The sequence below is a fragment of the Pristis pectinata genome, chromosome 7 (assembly GCF_009764475.1).
Source record: "Pristis pectinata isolate sPriPec2 chromosome 7, sPriPec2.1.pri, whole genome shotgun sequence".
Taxonomy (NCBI): domain Eukaryota; kingdom Metazoa; phylum Chordata; class Chondrichthyes; order Rhinopristiformes; family Pristidae; genus Pristis; species Pristis pectinata.
The window spans coordinates 1,394,196-1,413,085 of NC_067411.1; the positions used below are offsets into that span (position 1 = coordinate 1,394,196).

The window sequence follows — 18,890 nt, forward strand, 5'->3', positions numbered from 1 at the left end:
CTTTAGTTTTTACTGTGGAGAAAATGATGGAGGCTAAGGAAATGGGGGAAATGAGTGGTGATGTCTTGGACAGGGAGGAGGTATTGGAGTGGATAAATCCCCAGGGCCTGACCTGGTGCATTCTCAGACCCTGTGGGAGGCTGGAGAAGAAATTGCGGAGGCCCTTGCAGAGATTCTTCTTTCAACTCTGGCCACAGGCAAGGTTCCAGAGGACTGGAGAGTGGCTCATGTGGTACCATTGGTTAAAAAGGGGGGCAAAAACAAGCCAGGAAACTACAGGCCGGTGAGTCTGACATCGGGGGTGGGTAAATTGCTGGAGGGGATTCTGAGGGTCAGGACCTACCAACATTTGGAGAGACAGGGTCTGATTCGGGACAGTCAGCACTGCTTTGTTCTTGGGAATTGTGTCTGACAAATCTCTCGGAGTTCTTCAAGGAGGTAACCAAGAGGGTAGATGAGGGGAGGTTAGTGGATGTTGTCTACATGGACTTCAGCAAGGCTTTTGACAGGCTGGTCTGGAAGGTTGGATCGCATGGGATCCAGGGGGAGATAGTGGATTGGATTCATCATTGGCTCAGTGGTAGGAAGCAGAGGGTGAGGGTCGAGGGTTGTTTCTCGGACTGGAGGCCTGTGTCCAGTGGTGTGCCACAGGGGTCAGTGCTGGGTCCTGTGTTGTTTGTAATTTGTATAAACAATTTGGATGTGAATGTACAAGGCACGGTTAGTAATTTTGTGAATTATACTAAATACCTGGTGTTGTAGACAGTGTAGAAGGTTATGAAAAATTACAGGGGGATCTTGATCAACTAGGTATGTGGGCTAAGGATTGACAAATGGCTTCCAATCCAGATAAATGTGAGGAATTGCATTTTAGGAGATCAAGTAGGACTGACACAAGTAGGGCCCTAGGGAATGTTATGGAACAAAGGGACCTAGGAGTGCAAGTGCAGAGTTCGCTGAAAGTGGCGTCACAGGTAGACAGAGTGGTGAAGAAGGTGTTTGGCATGCTGGCCTTCATCAGTCAGCATACTAAGTACAGGAGTTGGGACATTATGTTGCAGGTGTATAAGATGTTGGTGAGGCCTCATGTTGAGTATTGTGCACAGTTCTGGTCACCCTGTTATAGGAAAGATGTTTCTAAACTAGAAAGAGTGCAGAAAGATTTACCAGGATGTTGCCTGGACTTGGGGGCCTGAGTTACAAGGAGAGGTTGTGTAGACTGGGACTTTATTCCCTGGAACGTAGGAGATTGAGGGGTGACCTGATAGAGGTATATAAGATCATCAGGGGCATCGACAGGGTGAAAGCACACAGTCTTTTTCCCATGGAGGGGGAGCTAAAAACAAGGGCACAGGTTTAAGATCAGAGGGGAGAGATGTAAAAGGGACATCGGGGCAGCTTCTTCACACAAAGGGTGGTGCGTATTTGGAATGAGCTGCCAGAAATAGTGGTTGAGATGGGCACATTAGCAACATTTAAAAGCCATCAAGATAAGTCCATGGATAGGAGAGGTTTAGAGGGCTATGGGCCAACTGTGGGCAGATGGGACTGGGCAACACATTAGCATGGACAAGTTGGGCCGAAGGGCCTGTTTCCGTGCTGTATGACTCTGAGTTACAGACTGAAATGCTTTCAATGAATTTGGGGGTTTATGTACATAATCACAGACAGCTGGGACTGGGTTGAAGGCTGGTGTGTAAAGTGGCCCAGTGACGGGTCTCCAGACTCTACTGCTGTTGTGTGGTTTGAATGGCCTGTGTGATGTGTGTCACCCCAGACTGAAACCCCTCCATTTTGTGTATCATCTCTGACTGTAAGTACTGACCTTTATTTTATTCACATCAAATTGGTACTTGTTCGTTTCCTTGCCGGACTCAGGGGGCCTGGAAGATAAAAGGATGGGTGAGGCGCTGGCTCCGAGCTGAACAGTTCCTGCACTTTGCTGGCATTTATTTACGGGGACGGACTTTGTGTTCTGTCGCAAGTGTCAGAGGTCAGGAGCCCAGTTGTCACCACAATGCCACAGAATCCATCCACCACCCAGCTTGGAGCAGTGAGGGCAGATTTACCCGTCCTGGATCTGAGGATCCGGTTTGCTGGGAGTGAAGGATAGAAATCAGGAAGTCCTGCTCCGAATCTCCAGGCCTTCGGCAAGACCACACCCAATGTCTTGGTCTCTTCAGTTCCAGAAGGATCATCAGTGCCTGCAGTGGAGGTGTGGGAGGGGTTCACTGGGCTGATTGGGGTTGACGTATGAAGCTGACCAGGTTGGATCTGCACTCACTGGAGTTCAGAAGAATGAGAGGTGATCTTACTGAACAGACAAAATCCTGTGGGTGACTGACAGGGTGGTGCTGAGAGGACGTTCCCCCTTTGGGAGGAATCCAGAGCAGGGGCATGTTATCAGGTGAAGGGCCACCTGCTGTAGGTGGAGATGAGGAGGGTTTGCTCAGGTGCAGGTTGAGCAGCTGGACAGCCAGTTGTTGTGGTGCTGGTGTCCAGTGTCCAGGCTCAGTGGACACTGCCACTGGCTCACTCTGGTACCACAGAACTCTCGCTCAAGCCAGTCTGCGTACGGAGACAGTTACCACCAGCCGTGGATCGTCCACTGTTTAAGGTTACAAGCAGGGCTGTTCCAATTTCTCACCTGGAAAGAGAAGTGAGAAAATCCATCACTGAAACGAACTGGATTAACACAAGGCCAGGAAAAGAGGATAAATGATTGGGATCACTGGCAGATGGAGCGCAGGCGGGCGGAAGGTTGAGTGGGCAGTGGAAGGGTCAAAGGCAGTGAGTGAGTGAGTGGATCAATCCACTTGGATCAATATGAAAAACACGCTGATGCTGGAGGGACTCAGCAGGCCAGGCAGCGTCCGTGGGGAAAAGCAGGCGGTCAATGTCTCGGGTCAGGACCCTTCTTCAGGACTGAAGATAGGAAAAGGGGAAGCCTGATATATAGGCGGGAAAAGCAGAGCAGTGATAGGTGGACAGAAGAGGGGAGGTGGGGTGGGCACAGGGTGGTGATAGGTAGATGCAGGTAAGCGATAGTGATGGGCAGGTGTGGGGGAGGAGGGGAGAGCAGATCCACCGGGGGATGGGTCACAGGTGAGGAGGAAAAAAGGGTAGAAAGAAAGAGGCCAGGAAAGGGAAGAAGAGAAGAAGCGTGGGGGGGGGGGGGGCAGTGTGGGGAAGGGGGGTAGGGATTGCATAAAGTGGGAGAATTCATCTAGATTCCAGCATCTGCAGTCCTTTGTTTCTCTGGATCAATATGGGGGCTCCAATCTGGATGGATCTCAGACATCAGAGTGGAGTGCTCTGCAGGGGAAGGGTGTGAGCCAGACCCTATAGTACACATTGGTTCTGTGGTCAGTGTGGTCGGTGGTTGCACCTAAACTACAGGGGAACCAATATCCTTGCAGGGAAGTTTGCTTGTGCCACTCAGAAGGGTTTAAGTGAGTAGGGCAGAGGGGTGGGAAGCAGAGAAGGAAGGATTGAGGGAAAGATAGGGGTTGGACCATGTAAATACGATAGGGAGCACGGGCAGGGTCCGATTAATGAACACGCTGGGGCTGATGGGCTGAAGTGTGTTTGTTTCAGTGCAAGCAGTATGTTGGGTAAGGCAGCTGAACTTAGACCATAGAACGCTACAGCACAGTACAGGCCCTTCGACCCACAATGTTTTACCGACACTTTATCCTGCTCTAAGATCTATCTAACCCTTCCCTCCCACATAGCTCCCCATTTCTCTATCATTCGTGAGTCTAGCTAAGAGTATCTTAAATGTCCCTAATGTATCTGCTCCCACAACCTCTGCAGGCAGTGCGTTCCACACACCCACCACTCTCTGTGTAAAAAACTTACCCCTGACATTCCCCTTGTATCTTCCTCAAATCACCTTAAAATTACGTCCCCTGGTGTTAGCCATTGTCACCCTGGGAAAAAGTCTCTGACTGTCCACTCAATCTATGCCTCTTATCATCTTGTACACCTCTGTTAAGTCACCTCTCATCCACCTTCTCTCCAAAGAGAAAAGCCCGAGCTCACTCAACCTATCCTCATAAGACATGCTCTCCAATCCAGGCAACATCCTGGTAAATATCCTCTGCACCCTCTCTAAAGCCTCCACATCCTTCCTTTAATGAGGTGACCAGAACTGAACACAATACTCCAAGTGTGGTCTGACCAGAGTTCTACAGAGCTGCAACATCACCTCGCAGATCTTGAACTCAATACCCCGACTAATGAAGGCCAACACTCCATACACCTTCTTAACAACCCTATCGACCTGTGTGGCAACCTTGAGGGATCTATGGACGTGGACCCCAAGATCCCTCTGTTCCTCCACACTGCTAAGAGTCCTGCCATTAACCTTGTATTCTGCCTTCAAATTCAATCTCCCGAAGTGTATCACTTCATACTTTTCCGGGTTGAACTCCATCTGCCACTTCTCTGCCCAGATCTGCATTCTATCAATATGCTGTAGTAATCTACAGCAACCTTCTACACTATCCACAACACCACCAACCTTTGTATCATCAGCAAACTTACTAACCCACCCTTCCACATCCTCATCCAAGTCATTTATAAAAATCACAAAGAGCAGGGGTCCCAGAACAGATCCCTGCAGAACACCACTGGTCAGCGACCTCCAGACGAATGCGCTCCATCTACCACCACCCTGTCTTCTATGGGCGACCCAATTCTGAATCCACACAGCCAAGTTTCCCTGGATCCCATGCTTCCTGACTTTGAATGAGCCTTCCATGAGGAACTTTATCAAATGCCTTACTAAAATCCATGTACACCACATCCACTGCTCTACCTTCATCAATGTGCTTTGTCACATCCTCAAAGAATTCAATCAGGCTCATGAGGCATGACCTGCCCCTCACAAAGCCATGCTGACTGTCCCTAATTAGCCTATGCTTCTCTAAATCCTATCTCTAAGAATCTTCTCCAGGAATTTGTCCACCAATGAAGTGAGACTCACTGGTCTTTAATTCTCAGGTTTATCCCTACTCCCTTTCTTGAACAAAGGAACAACATTTGCCACTCTCCAATCATCTGGCACTACTCCTGTGGCCAGTGAGGATGCAAAGATCATCACCAAAGGCACAGCAATCACTTCCCTCACTTCCCGTAATAACCTTGGATATATCCCGTCCGGCCCCGGTGACTTATCCATCCTAATGTTTTTCAAAAGTTCCAGCACATCCTCTTTCCTCACATCGACAAGCCCTGGCATATCAACATGTCCTACGCCATCCTCACAAATGTCAAGTTCTCTTTCTCTGGTGAATACTGAAGCAAAGTATTCATTAAGGACCTCCCCTACCTCTTCCGACTCCAGGCACATGTTTCCTCTTTCATCCCTGATCGGTCCCACCCTCACTCTAGTCATCCTCCTATTCTTCACATACGTGTAGAACGCCTTGGGGTTTTCCTTGATCCTACTCACCAAGGACTTCTCATGCCCCCTTCTAGCTCTCCTAAGTCCATTCTTAAGCTCCCTCCTGGCTACCTTGTAATTCTCCAGAGCCCTGTCTGATCCATGCTTTCTAAACCTCAGGTAAGCTTCTTTCTTCCTCTTGACAAGATATTCTGTGTCTCTTGTCAACCACGGTTCACTCTACCATCCTTCCCCTGCCTCAATGGGACAAGCCTATCCAGAGCCCCATGCAAATACTCCCTAAACAACCTCCACATTTCCGCTGTGCACTTCCCCAAGAACATCTGTTCCCAATTTATGCTCCCAAGTTCCTGCCTAATAGCATCATAATTCCCCCTCCCCCAGTTAAATACTTTCCCATATCATCTGCTCCTATCCCTCTCCAAGGCTATGGTAAAGGTCAAGGAGTTATGGTCACTGTCTCCAAAATGCTCTCCCACCGGGAGATCTGATCAGGCTCATTGCCTAGTACCAGGTCCAGAATGGCCTCTCCTCTAGTCAGCCTGTCCACATACTGTGTCAGGAATCCTTCCTGGACACACCGAACAAACTCTGCCCCATCTATCCCCTTTACACTAAGGAGGTGCCAATCAATATTAGGGAAGTTGAAATCACCCATGACAACAACCCTGTTATTTTTGCACTTCTCCAAAATCTGCCTCCCGATCTGCTCCTCAGTGTCTCTGCTGCTATTGGGGGGGTCTGTAGAATACTCACAATAGAGTGATCACTCCCTTCCTGTTTCTGACTTCCACCCACACTGACTCAGTGGACGATCCCTCTAGGACGTCCTCCCTTTCTACAGCTGTGACACTGTCCCTGATCAGCAAAGCCACTCCCCCACCTCTTTTACCTCCACCCCTGTCCCTTTTGAAACATCTGAACCCCAGAATATCCAGCAGCCATTCCTGCCCTTGTGACAGCCAAGTCTCTGTAATGGCCACCACATCATAGTTCCATGTACTTACCGACTCTCTAAGCTCATCAGCCTTGTTCCTGATACTTCTCGCATTAAAGTAAACACACTTCAGCCTATCCAACTGACTGCAATTTTACCCTTTCAACTGCCTATCCTTCTTCACAGGATTTCTACACTCTGCATCTACTTGTACACTAAATGCACCAACCTCTGACCTATCACTCTGGTTCCCATCCCCCTGCCAAACTAGTTTAAACCCTCCCCAGCAGCTCTAGCAAACCTGCCCACAAGAATATTGGTGCCCCTCCAGTTCAAGTGTAACCTGTCCCTTTTATACAGGTCGTACCTTCCCCAGAAGAGATCCCAATGATCATTAAATCAGAAACCCTGCCCCCTGCACCAATTTCTCAGCCACGCATTCATCTGCCAAATCAACCTATTCTTACCCTCACTGGCACGTGGCACAGGCAGCAATCCAGAGATTACTACCCTTGAGGTCCTGCTTTTCAGCTTCCAACCTAGCTCCCTATATTCCCTTTTCAGGACCTCATCTCTTTTCCTACCTATGTCATTGGTACCAATATGTCCCACGGCCTCTGGCTGTTCACCCTCCCCCTTCAGAATGCCGTGGGTCCGATGCGAGACGTCCCTGACCCTGGCACCCGGAAGGCAACATACCATCCGGGAGTGTCTTTCACGTCAACAGAATCTCCTGTCTGCCCCCCTTACTATGAAATCTCCTATCACTAATGCTCTCCTCTTCTCCCCCCTTCCCTTCTGCACCACACGACCAGGCCCAGTGCCAGAGACCTGGGCACTGCGGCTTTCCCGTGGAAAGTACATGGAACTACGATATTGTGGCCATTACAGAAACATGGTTATGGAAGGGACAGGGCTGGCAGCTCAAAGTCCCAGGGTATTGATATTTCAGGTGTAGTGTGCTTGTCGAATGTCTTACTAAAATCCATGCCGACGACATCCACTGTTCCACCCCCATCGATCACCCGCGTCAGCTCCTCAAAAAACTCAGTTGTTTGTAAGACATGACGTGCTCTGCACAAAGCCCTGCTGACTGTCCCGAATCAGACCATGGTTTTAAAAATGCGCATAAATCCTATTCCCAAGAATCCTCTCCCAATAGTTGCCCTACCCCTGATGTAAGGTTCACTAGATCATAATTCCTTGGATTATCCCTATATCTCTTCTTGAAAAGAGGAACAACGATCGTTATTTTCCAGCCCTCCGGGACCTCGTCTGCTGCTAGTGAGGACTAGCTGGACTACCCACGTGTTATTTCAAGAAACCCTCTTGGATGCACTGAAGAGATTCTGCCCCATCTAAGCCTTTTGCATTCAGGAAATCCCAGTCAATACTGGGAAATTTAAACTCACCCACTACGACAACCCTGTTGCTTTTACATCTATCCATCATCTGTCGATGTACCTGTTCCTCTCTCTCGGTGGCCTGTAGTATAACCCCATCATCATGATTGCTCCTTCCTTATTTTTGAGCTCTGTGCACATTGCCTCAGTCGATGAGCCCTCTGAGTGCAGATGTGATATTCTCCATGATTAGGAATGCAGCTCCTCCACCTCTCCTCCCTCTCTATCTTGTCTAAAACATTGAAACCCAGGAACATTGAGCTACCCGTCCTGATTCTGTGCTGTATAGTTCTATGACTCATGACTAAGGAATACCCCACCACCACCATGCTGACCAAGGTGCCTATTTGAGCCAGTCCCATTTGCCCACGTTTGGCCCTAACCCTCTAAAAACCTTTCCTATCCATGAACCTGTCCAAGTGTCTTTTAAACGTTATAACTGTGCCCACCTCTACCACTTCCGCTGGCAGCCCATTCCATATATCCACCATAGAACCGTAGAACAATACAGCACAATCCAGGCCCTTTGGCCCACCATGTTGTGCCGACCTTCAAACCACCTATCTAACCCCTTCCTCCCACATATCCCTCTATTTTAAATTCCTCCATATGCTTATCTAACAATCTCTTGAACTTGACCAACATATCAGCCTCCACCACCACCCCAGGCAGTGCATTCCATGTACCAACCACTCTCTGGGTGAAAAACCTCGCTCTAACATCTCCCTTGAACTTCCCACCCATTACCTTAAAGCCATGTCCTCTTGTTTTGAGCATTGATGCCCTGGGAAAGAGGTGCTGGCTGTCCACTCTATCTATTCCTCTTAATATTTTGTACACCTCTATCATGTCTCCCCTCATCCTCCTTCTCTCCAATGAGAACAGCCCGAGCTCCTTTAGTCTCTCCTCATAATCCATACCCTCTAATCCAGGCAGCATCCTGGTAAATCTCCTCTGCGCCCTTTCCAACACCTCCACATCCTTCCTATAATGAGGCAACCAGAACTCGACACAGTACTCCAAGTGTGGCCTAACCAGAGTTTTGTAAAGCTGCATCATCACTTCGCGGCTCTTAAACTCAATCCCACGATTTATGAAAGCTAACATCCCATAAGCTTTCTTAACTACCCTATCCACCTGTGTGGCAACTTTCAGTGATCTGTGGATATGAACCCCCAGATCCCTCTGCTTCTCCATACTGCCCAGAATCCTGCCATTTACCTTGTACTCCGCCTTGGAGTTAGTCCTTCCAAAGTGTACCACCTCACACTTCTCCGGATTGAACTCCATCTGCCACTTGTCAGCCCAGCTCTGCATCCTATCAATATCCCTCTGCAAGCTTCGACAGCCCTCCCCACTATCCACAGCACCACCGATCTTTGTGTCACCTGCAAACTTGCTAACCCAGCCTTCCACCCCCTCATCTAAGTCACCCTCTGTGTGAAAAGTTGCCCCTCAGGTCGCCTTTACCTTTACGCCCCTCACCTTAAACCTATGCCCTCTAGTTTCGGACTCCTCTACTCTGGGAAAAAGTCTGTGGCTGTTCACCTTATCTAGGTCCATAATGCCTACAGATCTGCCTTCAATCCAATAATCCCAAGCAAACTCATCACCAAACTCCGAGACCTGGGAGTCAACACTTCCCTCTGTAACTGGATGCTTGACTTCCTGACCAACACACCGCAATCAGTGAGGATCAGCAGCAACACCTCTGCCACAATTATCCTCAACACTGGTGCCCCAGGGGGATAGAAGTAGTCCTTGAGCTTGGTGGTATATGCCCTCAGTTTCCTGTATCTTCTGCCCAATGGGAGAGGGGAGAAGAGAGAATGTCCGGGGTGGGTGGGGTCTTTGATTATGTTGGCTGCTTTACCAAGGCAGCAAGAAGTGTAGACAATAGACAATAGACAATAGGAGCAGAAGTAGACCATTCGGCCCTTTGAGTCTGCACCACCATTTTGAGATCATGGCTGATCCTCAACAATCAATATCCTGTTCCAGCCTTGTCCCCATATCCCTTGATTCCCCTATCTATAAGAAACCTATCTAGCTCCTTCTTGAAAGTGCTCAGAGAATTGGCCTCCACTGCCCTCTGAGGCAGTGCATTCCACAAATTCACAACCCTCTGGGAGAAGAAGTTTTTCCTCACCTCTGTCCTAAATGGCCTAGCCCTTATTCTTAAATCATGCCCCCTGGTCCTGGACTTCCCCAACATCCGGAACATATTTCCTGTCTCTATCTTGTCCAATCCCTTAATAATCCTGTATGTTTCAATCAGATCCCCTCTCAATCTTCTCAATTCCAGCGTGTACAATCCCAGTCTCTCCAACCTCTCGGCATAAGACAGTCCCGACATCCCCGGAATTAACCTCGTAAACCTACGCTGCACGCCCTCTATAACCAGGATATCCTTCCTTAACCCTGGAGACCAAAACTGTACACAGTACTCCAGGAGTGGTCTCACCAGGGCCCTGTACAAATGCAAAAGAATCTCTTTGCTTTTGTACTCAATTCCCCTTGTAATACAGGCCAACATTCCATTAGCCTTCATCACTGCCTGCTGCACTTGCTCATTCACTTTCAGTGACTGATGAACAAGGACTCCTAGATCCCTTTGTATTTCCCCCTTACCTAACTCCACACCATTCAGATAATAATCCGCCTTCCTGTTCCTGCTCCCAAAGTGGAGAACCTCACACTTATCCACATTAAACTTCATCTGCCAAGTATCTGCCCACTTACCCAACCTATCCAAATCACCTTGAATTCTCCTAACTTCCTCTACACGTCGCACTGCCACCCAACTTTGCATCATCAGCAAACTTGCTAATGTTATTCACAATGCCTTCATCTAAATCATCAACATAGATCGTAAACAGCTGCGGTCCCAGCACCGAGCCCTGTGGCACCCCACTAGTCACGGCCTGCCATTCTGAGAAACATCCATTCACCCCTACCCTTTGTTTCCTATCTGCCAACCAGTTTTCTATCCATGTTAATACCTGCCCCCCAATTCCATGAGTCCTAATTTTACCCACCAATCTCCTGTGCGGCACTTTATCAAATGCCTTCTGAAAGTCGAGGTATACAACATCCACTGAATCTCCCTCGTCTATTTTCCTGGTTACATCCTCAAAAAACTCCAGTCGATTAGTCAAGCATGATTTGCCCTTGGTAAATCCATGTTGACTCGACCCAATCCTATCATTGCTATCCAAATGTGCCGCTATTTCATCCTTAATAATGGACTCTGGCATCTTCCCCACCACAGGTGTTAGGCTAACTGGATGATAGTTCCCCATTTTCTCCCTCCCTCCTTTCTTAAAAAGTGGGACAACATTAGCCATTCTCCAATCCTCAGGAACTGACCCCGAATCTAAGGAACATCGGAAAATGATCACCAATGCATCCACAATTTCTAGAGCCACCTCCTTTAGTACCCTGGGATGCAGACCATCTGGACCTGGGGATTTGTCAGTCTTCAGCCCCATTAGTCTACCCATCACCATTTCTTTCCTAATGTCAATCCACTTCAGTTCCTCTGTCACCCTCTGCCTTTTGTCCATCCTTACCTCTGGGAGATTTCTTACGTCTTCCCCCGTGAAGACAGATCCAAAGTACTTATTAAATTCAACTACCATCTCCCTGTTTCCCGTAATAATTTCACCCAATTCGGTCTTCAAGGGCCCAACATTGTTCCTAACTAACTTCTTTCCCTTCACATACCTAAAAAAGCTTTTGCTATCCTCCTTAATATTCCTGGCTAGCTTGCCTTCGTACCTCATTTTTACTTCCCGAATTACCTTTTTAGTTAAATTCTGCTGCACCTTAAAAATTTCCCAATCTTCTATCTTCCCACTCAGTTTGGCTCTGCCATACCTCTTCCTTTTTAACACAATGCTATCTCTGACTTCCTTTGTCAGCCACGGTGGCCCCTTACCCCTCTTTGAGTCTTTCCTTCTCTGGGGAATAAACTGATCCTGCACCTTGTGCGTTATTCCCAAGAATACCTGCCATTGCTGTTCCACTGACAATTCTGCTAGGATGCACAGTCGACTTTAGCCAGCTCCTCCCTCATGGCTCCATAGTCTCCTTTGTTCAACTGCAAAATTGACCCTTCTGATTTGCCCTTTTCCCTCTCCAATTGCAGATAAAAACTTGTCATGTTATGGTCACTACCTCCCAATGGCTCCTTTACTTCGAGTTCTCTTATCAAATCCTGCTCATTACACAGCACTAAATCCAGAATAGCCCTCTCCCTGGTCGGCTCTCGTACCAGCTGCTCCAAGAATGCATCCCGGAGGCACTCTATAAACTCCCTTTCCTGGGGTCCAGTACCAGCCTGATTTTCCCAGTCCACTTGCATATTGAAATCCCCCATAACTACTGTGACATTACCCTTGCCACATGCCAACATTAACTCACTATTCAGCTTGCACCCAATATCCATGCCACCGTTCGGAGGCCTGTAGATAACACCCATTAGGGTCTTTTTGCCCTTACAGTTCCTCAGTTCTATCCACACTGACTCTACTTCTCCTGATTCAATGTCCCCCCTTGCAAGGGACTGAATCTCATTCCTCACCAACAGGGCCACCCCACCCCCTCTGCCCACCTTCCTGTCCTTACGATAGCATGTATACCCTTGAAAATTAATTTCCCAGGTCTGATCTCCCTGCAGCCATGTCTCCGTTATCCCAACAACATCATACTTACCCATTCGTATCTGAGCTTCAAGCTCGCCTACCTTATTCCTGACACTCCGTGCATTCAGCTATAGGATTTTTAACTCATTTCTCCTCTCTCCACTCGTATTAATGTTCCGAAATTGTGTAGTTCCAACCTGTCCTCTACCCTCCATCTCGCTATCCTCTCTCTCATTCTGGATCCCCTCCCCCTGCAAATTTAGTTTAACCCCCCCCGAGCAGCATTAGCAAACCTTCCTGCGGTACCCCTCCAGTTCAGGTGTAAACCGTCCCATTGGAACAGATCCCATCTTCCCTGGAACAAATTCCAATTATCCATAAACCTGAAGCCCTCCCTCTCGCACCATCCCCTCAGCCACGTATTAATCTGCCTAATCTTCCTATTCCTCTCCTCACTCGCATGTGGCACAGGTAGCAATCCTGAGATTGTTACCCTGGATGTCCTGCCCCTCAACTCAGCACCTAACTCCCTGAACTCCTTATGCAGGACCTCCTCTCTTTTCCTGCCCACGTCGTTAGTCCCTACATGGATCACATGCTTTCTCATCCAATGTCACCTGCTTTCTCATCCAAATCGTTAATATACAGTATATGATAAAAGAAGCGGACCCAGCACTGATCACTGAGCTCACCAGTAAGGATGCAATCCGTGAGGATAGGCAGCAATACCTCCACCATGATTATTCTCAACACTGGTGCCCCACAAGGCTGCGCCCTCAGCCCTCTACTCTACTCCCTATAGACACATGACTGCATGGCCAGATTCTGCTCTAACTCCATCTGCAAGGTTGCAGGTGACACCACCGTAGTGGGCTGTATCTCAAACAGCGATGAGTCAGAGTACAGGAAGGAGATAGAGAGCTTAGTGGAATGGTGTCATGACAACAACCTTTCCCTCAATGTCAACAAAACTAAAGAGCTGGTCATTGACTTCAGGAAAGGCGGCGGTGTACATGCACCTGTCTACATCAATGGTGCTGAAGCAGAGGGGGTTAAGAGCTTCAAGTTCCTAGGAGTGAACATCACCAATAGCCTGTTCTGGTCTAACCATGTAGATGCCACGGCCAAGAAAGCTCACCAGTGCCTCTATTTCCTCAGGAGGCTAAAGGAATTTGGCATGTCCCCTTTGACTCTCACCAACTTTTATTGATGTACCACAGAAAGCATCCTATCTGGATGTATCACGGTTTGGTACGTCAACTGCTCTGCCCAGGACCGCAAGAAACTGCAGAGAGCTGTGGACACAGCACAGCGCGTCACAGAAACCAGCCTCCCCTCCATGGACTCTGTCTATAGCTCTTGCTGCCTTGCTGAAGCAATCAACATAATCAAAGACCCCACCCACCCGGGTCATTCTCTCTTCTCCCCTCTCCCATCAGGCAGAAGATACAGGAAACTGAGGGCACGTACCACCAGGCTCAAGGACTACTTCTACCCCACTGTGAAAAGACTATTGAACGGTTCCCTTATACGATGAGATAGACTCTTGTCCTCACAACCTACCTTGTTGCGACCTTGCAACTTATTTTTATTTTTTATTTTATTTTATTTTACAGCGTGGTAACAGGCCCTTCCGGCCCAATGAGTCCGCGCCACCCATTTTAAACCCAAATTAACCTACCCGTACGTCTTTGGAATGTGGGAGGAAACCGGAGCACCCGGAGGAAACCCACGCAGACACGGGGAGAACATACAAACTCCTTACAGACAGCGATGGGAATCGAATTCCGATCGCTGGCGCTGTAATAGCGTTGTGCTAACTGCTACGCTACCAACTGCAATGCACTTCCCTGTAGCTGTGACACTTTACTCTGTATTAACATAGAACATAGAACACTACAGCACAGTACAGGCCCTTCGGCCCACAATGTTGTGTCGACATTTTATCCTGCTCTAAGATCTATCTAACCCTTCCCTTCCACATAGCCCCCTATTTCTCGAACATTCATGTGTCTAAGAGTCTCTTAAATGTCCCTAATGTATCTGCCCCCACAACCTCTGCTGGCAGTGCATTCCATGCACCCACCACTCTGTGTAAAAAACTTAACTCTGACATCCCCTCTATACCTTCCTCCAATCACCTTAAAATAATGTCCCCTCGTGTTAGCCATTGTCGCCCTGGGAATTCTGTTATTGTCTTACCCTGTACTACCTCAATGCACTGTGTAATGAATTGACCTGTACGATCGGTATGCAAGACAAGTTTTTCACTGTACCTCGGTACAAGTGACAATAATAAACCAACTCCAATTTTATGTACTTCTGTAAGGTCACCCCTTGGCCTCCGACTCTCCAGGGAGACCGAACCAGCCTACCCAGTCTCTCCTTAGAACTCAAGCTCTCCTCTGCACCCTCTCTTGCTGAATCACATCCTTGCTATAGTGTGGTGATCAGAACTGCACACAGTACTCCACATGGTCTAACCAATGTCATGCAGAGCAACAACAAGACATCCCAACTCCTGTACTCAGTGTCCCGACCGATGAAGCAAAGTGTGCTGAATACCTTCTGTGTTACCACTTTCAGGGATGTACCCATATCCCCAGGTCTGTCTGTTCTACCACACTCCCCACTCAATATTCAGGTATTTTAGTTCCAGACCCTCCTCGAACTTTGCTATTCAAATTAATTTTTTTTTAAATTTTATTTACAGCGTGGTAACAGGCCCTTCCGGCCCAACAAGTCCGCGCTGCCCATTTTAAACCCTCACACAACTCTGAATATTTACACTTTCAGCCGATGTTGCTCTACCAATCTTTTAACTAATTTGCTCAGCATTCAGCAGTTGATCCTGTGTCACACTTGCTACACCAGTCCTGAGATTTATTGTTATATTCCCGTTGCTGTCTGTAAGGAGTTTGTACCTTCTCCCCGTGTCTGCGTGGGTTTCCTCCGGGTGCTCCGGTTTCCTCCCACATTCCAAAGACGTACGGGTGGGTTAATTTGGGGGTTTAAAATGGGCGGCGCGGACTCGTTGGGCCAGAAGGGCCTGTTACCATGCTGTAAATAAAATTTAAAAAATTTAATTTTGTATATCGACCACAAGAGCAGCCTTTGCCCGTCCGAGCACTCAGACTTGAACACAAATTATTCCATTTACCTCACAGATCTTTGGAGGCCACTGAACTGCCAGAATATTTCCTCTCTCACCCTCCAACCAGTTGGAGATGCTGCAAAACAAAATGGGAAGATTCCTGGGTCGGTGAGCGGGCTGTACAAGGAGCTGCTGACGGAGAGGTGGTTGCACAGACTGTGCCAGAACTGCCACTCACCAACAGGACTTTCACTGACATCAATGCTCCTCAACACACCCTCAGTCAGTCACCCTGAGAGGGAGTGAGAGATGTCAAAGGGCCAGCTGGATGTAGACTGGGTGAAAGCAAGAGCAGGGTCAAAATTGGCAGCAGAGACAATGAAATTGTTCTGGTCTGCACGAGCAGGGAGCAGCACCAACGCAGTGGGCGATGCAGCGGCAGGTGCGGAGAAAGACCCTGAATGGGACTGAAACCAGGACAGTCGAAGGTAACCAATGGAGACATCCTCACCCTAAAGTCCATGGGAGTTCCTACAGCTATATCCGTGGTACTGACTGTATCCAGCTCCCTCACACCGTCCCTCAGTGACCCCTCTCCCCCAGCGCCCCGTTTCACTGACTGTATCCCCACTGACATTAATCCCCCTCCCTCACACTGTCCCTCAGTGACCCCTCTCCCCCAGTGCCCCGTGTCCCTGACTGTATCCCCACTGATACCAGAGCAACATTCCAGAGGTTTTTGCCAGCCACATGAGTAGACAGGGACCGGGGGGACATGGACTGTGTGCAAGCAGTTGGGATTCGTCAGATTGGCATCATGTTCGGCACAGACATGGTGGGCCGAAGCGCCTGTGCTGTACTGTTCTGTGTTAGTACAGCTGCTCCTCATCCAGTGATGCACCTCTCCACCTATCCCTTGCTGCCATGTCGAGATCTGTGCAGGACCTGTGGACCTGTCTCATGGGCTTTCGGCTGCCTTTGCCGGAAGCCATTGTTCAAGGAGGGAATCCTGGAGGTTTCAGGAGCTGATGGCAAGGCCCCCAGTGGTAATGCAATGACATTTTGGAATGAGCACGAGGCCAGAATTAGAGCAGGTTGTCGAGCTGGTGGGACAGGGCGTGGCCAGGCAGGGAGGGATGTGGAAAACAAGGGGGGTATTTTCAAATCTGGGTGTTGCAAAATCTCAGAGCAGGTTTGCATCAATGGGTGGACAGGACACAGTAAAAGTTAGCAAATGACAACTGAGGCTTGCATGTGAGTGTCAGGCCAGCAGCAGCCAGCAGTGTGGATGGAAGGTCACTTCAACAGGCAACAGAGCCTTGCTGAAGGGCTGTAGCTACAGTGGAGATGAGGCAGGAATCATTCAGGGACTGTGGTACTGAGACTTTGTGTATTCCAACCTGCATCATTTAACTCCTGGTGAACCAAAGAGCTGGTCATTGATTTCAGGAAGCAAGGTGAAGCACACACATCCTTGTGTGTTGTTGGTGCTGAGGTGGAGATGATTGAGGGCTTCAAGTCCCTTGGTGTAAACATCACTGATAGCTGTCCTGGTCCAACCACGTCGACACTATGACCAAGGAAGCTCACCAGCACCTCTACTTCCTCAGAAGGCTAAGGAAATTTGGCATGTCCCATTTGAACCCTCACCAACTTTTATCGATGCACCACAGAAAGCATCCTGTCCAGATGATTCACAGCTTGGTACAGCAACTGCTCTGCCCAAGGGTGCAAGACCTCAACACATTGCGGAAACCAACCTCCCTCCATAGACTCTGTCTGCACTTCTGGAAAGCAGCCAACACAATCAAAGACCCCACCTGCCCCGGACCCTCTCTTCTCCCCTGTCCCATCGGGCACAAGCTTGAAAACTTGCATCACCAGGTTCAGGACAGCTTCTATCCCACTGTTGTAAGACTCGAACAGACCTCTTGTATGATAAAGTTGAAGTTCCTCCTGATACCAAGTTCATCTCTTGACCTCAAAACCTACCTCGTTATGAGCCTGCACCTTACTGTCTGTCTGCACTGCACTTTCTCTGTAACTGTAACACTTTATTCTGCATTCTGTTATTGTTTTCCTGTGTACTGCCCCAATGTAGTTCTGTTTTGAAATGATCTGTATGGACAGCATGCAAAACAAAGCTTTTCGCTGCACCCCGGTACATGTGGCAATGATAAACCAATTAGCACATTGACCAAAATTTTGATCTCAGCATATCAGGTGGAAGATCAGATTGTTTTAAATTAATCTTTAAAAAAGTTGAAGGATCTGCAAAGGGAGACATTCTTATGAGACACAAACAAGACTAATACAAGGACACAATTTACTTTTTTGCTTTCTCCACAAAGCCCCTGGAGTGAAACTGTCCCCAGAATGTCCACCTCAACAGATGTTCCCACTGCAGGAAGCTGTCAGGTGCTATTAACCACAAGTTCTTGCCTCAACACAACTTATTTGTGAAAGTCGATAAGGACCTTTAAAACACACACATAAGAGGCCTTATCTGGACACAAATGGTACAGTGAAAAGTGACACCGATGCACCAGTCAGTTCTGCAGCCATGATTTTTGTGTCTGGGGGCAAACTGTGAACAAGGAGTGTGGACAGGATTGGTCAACGGAGGATCTGGTGACTGAGGCCAGCTGCAAGCAGAGCTACAGAGTTAAAGCCGTGCCAGACCATCGGAGTCCACAGGCTTCGTCAGTGTCTGGTTTTTGTAACATGTCAACGCACAGTTTTAAGTTTCTTGCAGAAATGTTATCTTACCTCATGTCTCGAATTTTATACTATTTTAGTTGTAATACTTACTTCTAATAAACTTTTAAAAGACTACTATCTAAGAGTGGAGCTGCTTTTCGAGACTGGGCTGGTTTCACCCACCCAGATGGGTTTAAGCCGCACTCATTTGGAAGTTCCCCACACCGGTCAGCCTGACCATACTTACCAAGAGCCATCAGCTCTGGCCAGGATGAGGAGCAGAAGGAGTGACAGACCCATGGCACGGCGGAGATGGTCACAGGCGATTATAGCTGGAAGGTGCAGTGGGATGCTCTGGTTTTATACATCCACAGGCAGGTCTGTAGGCTGCAGGATCATATGATCGGGGGGCCTGTGGTCTTTCTATATGACACTCTCACAACCACAAGTTCTCCAAACATCAGAGTGAAGCAGCAACTGCTGGTGTGAAAGACATCCGTGATCTTACCACAGGCACCAGTATCTGCAGCAGAAAAGGTCAATGATGAGAAGCAGTAAAACTCCAGATGCTGTGCACGGCCACAGAAACATCACAAAAATGTGCCTCACTTGCCAGCGGTTTTGCCATTGTCTGCTCATTTCAGATTTCCAGCATTTGCAGTTTCTTTGCTTTTTCGACACCAGCTCAAGTTTCTGGTTC

At 48.4% G+C, this 18,890-nt stretch overlaps 1 protein-coding gene across 1 annotated transcript in view; it reads right to left on the reverse strand.

Annotated features, from left to right (window-relative positions):
* The window catches only part of LOC127572661 (uncharacterized), a 60,883-nt gene extending 42,335 nt beyond the window's left edge, over window positions 1–18,548 (reverse strand). Inside the window, exons 1-4 of the mRNA XM_052020155.1 lie at window positions 18,438–18,548; window positions 15,557–15,626; window positions 2,589–2,647; window positions 1,826–1,883 (exon numbers count right to left, since the gene is read on the reverse strand). Coding sequence (XP_051876115.1) covers window positions 1,826–1,883; window positions 2,589–2,647; window positions 15,557–15,626; window positions 18,438–18,490 — 240 coding nt within the window. The 5' untranslated portion in view covers window positions 18,491–18,548. The remainder of the gene's footprint in view (window positions 1–1,825; window positions 1,884–2,588; window positions 2,648–15,556; window positions 15,627–18,437) is intronic.
* Between the last annotated feature and the right edge of the window lie 342 nt (window positions 18,549–18,890).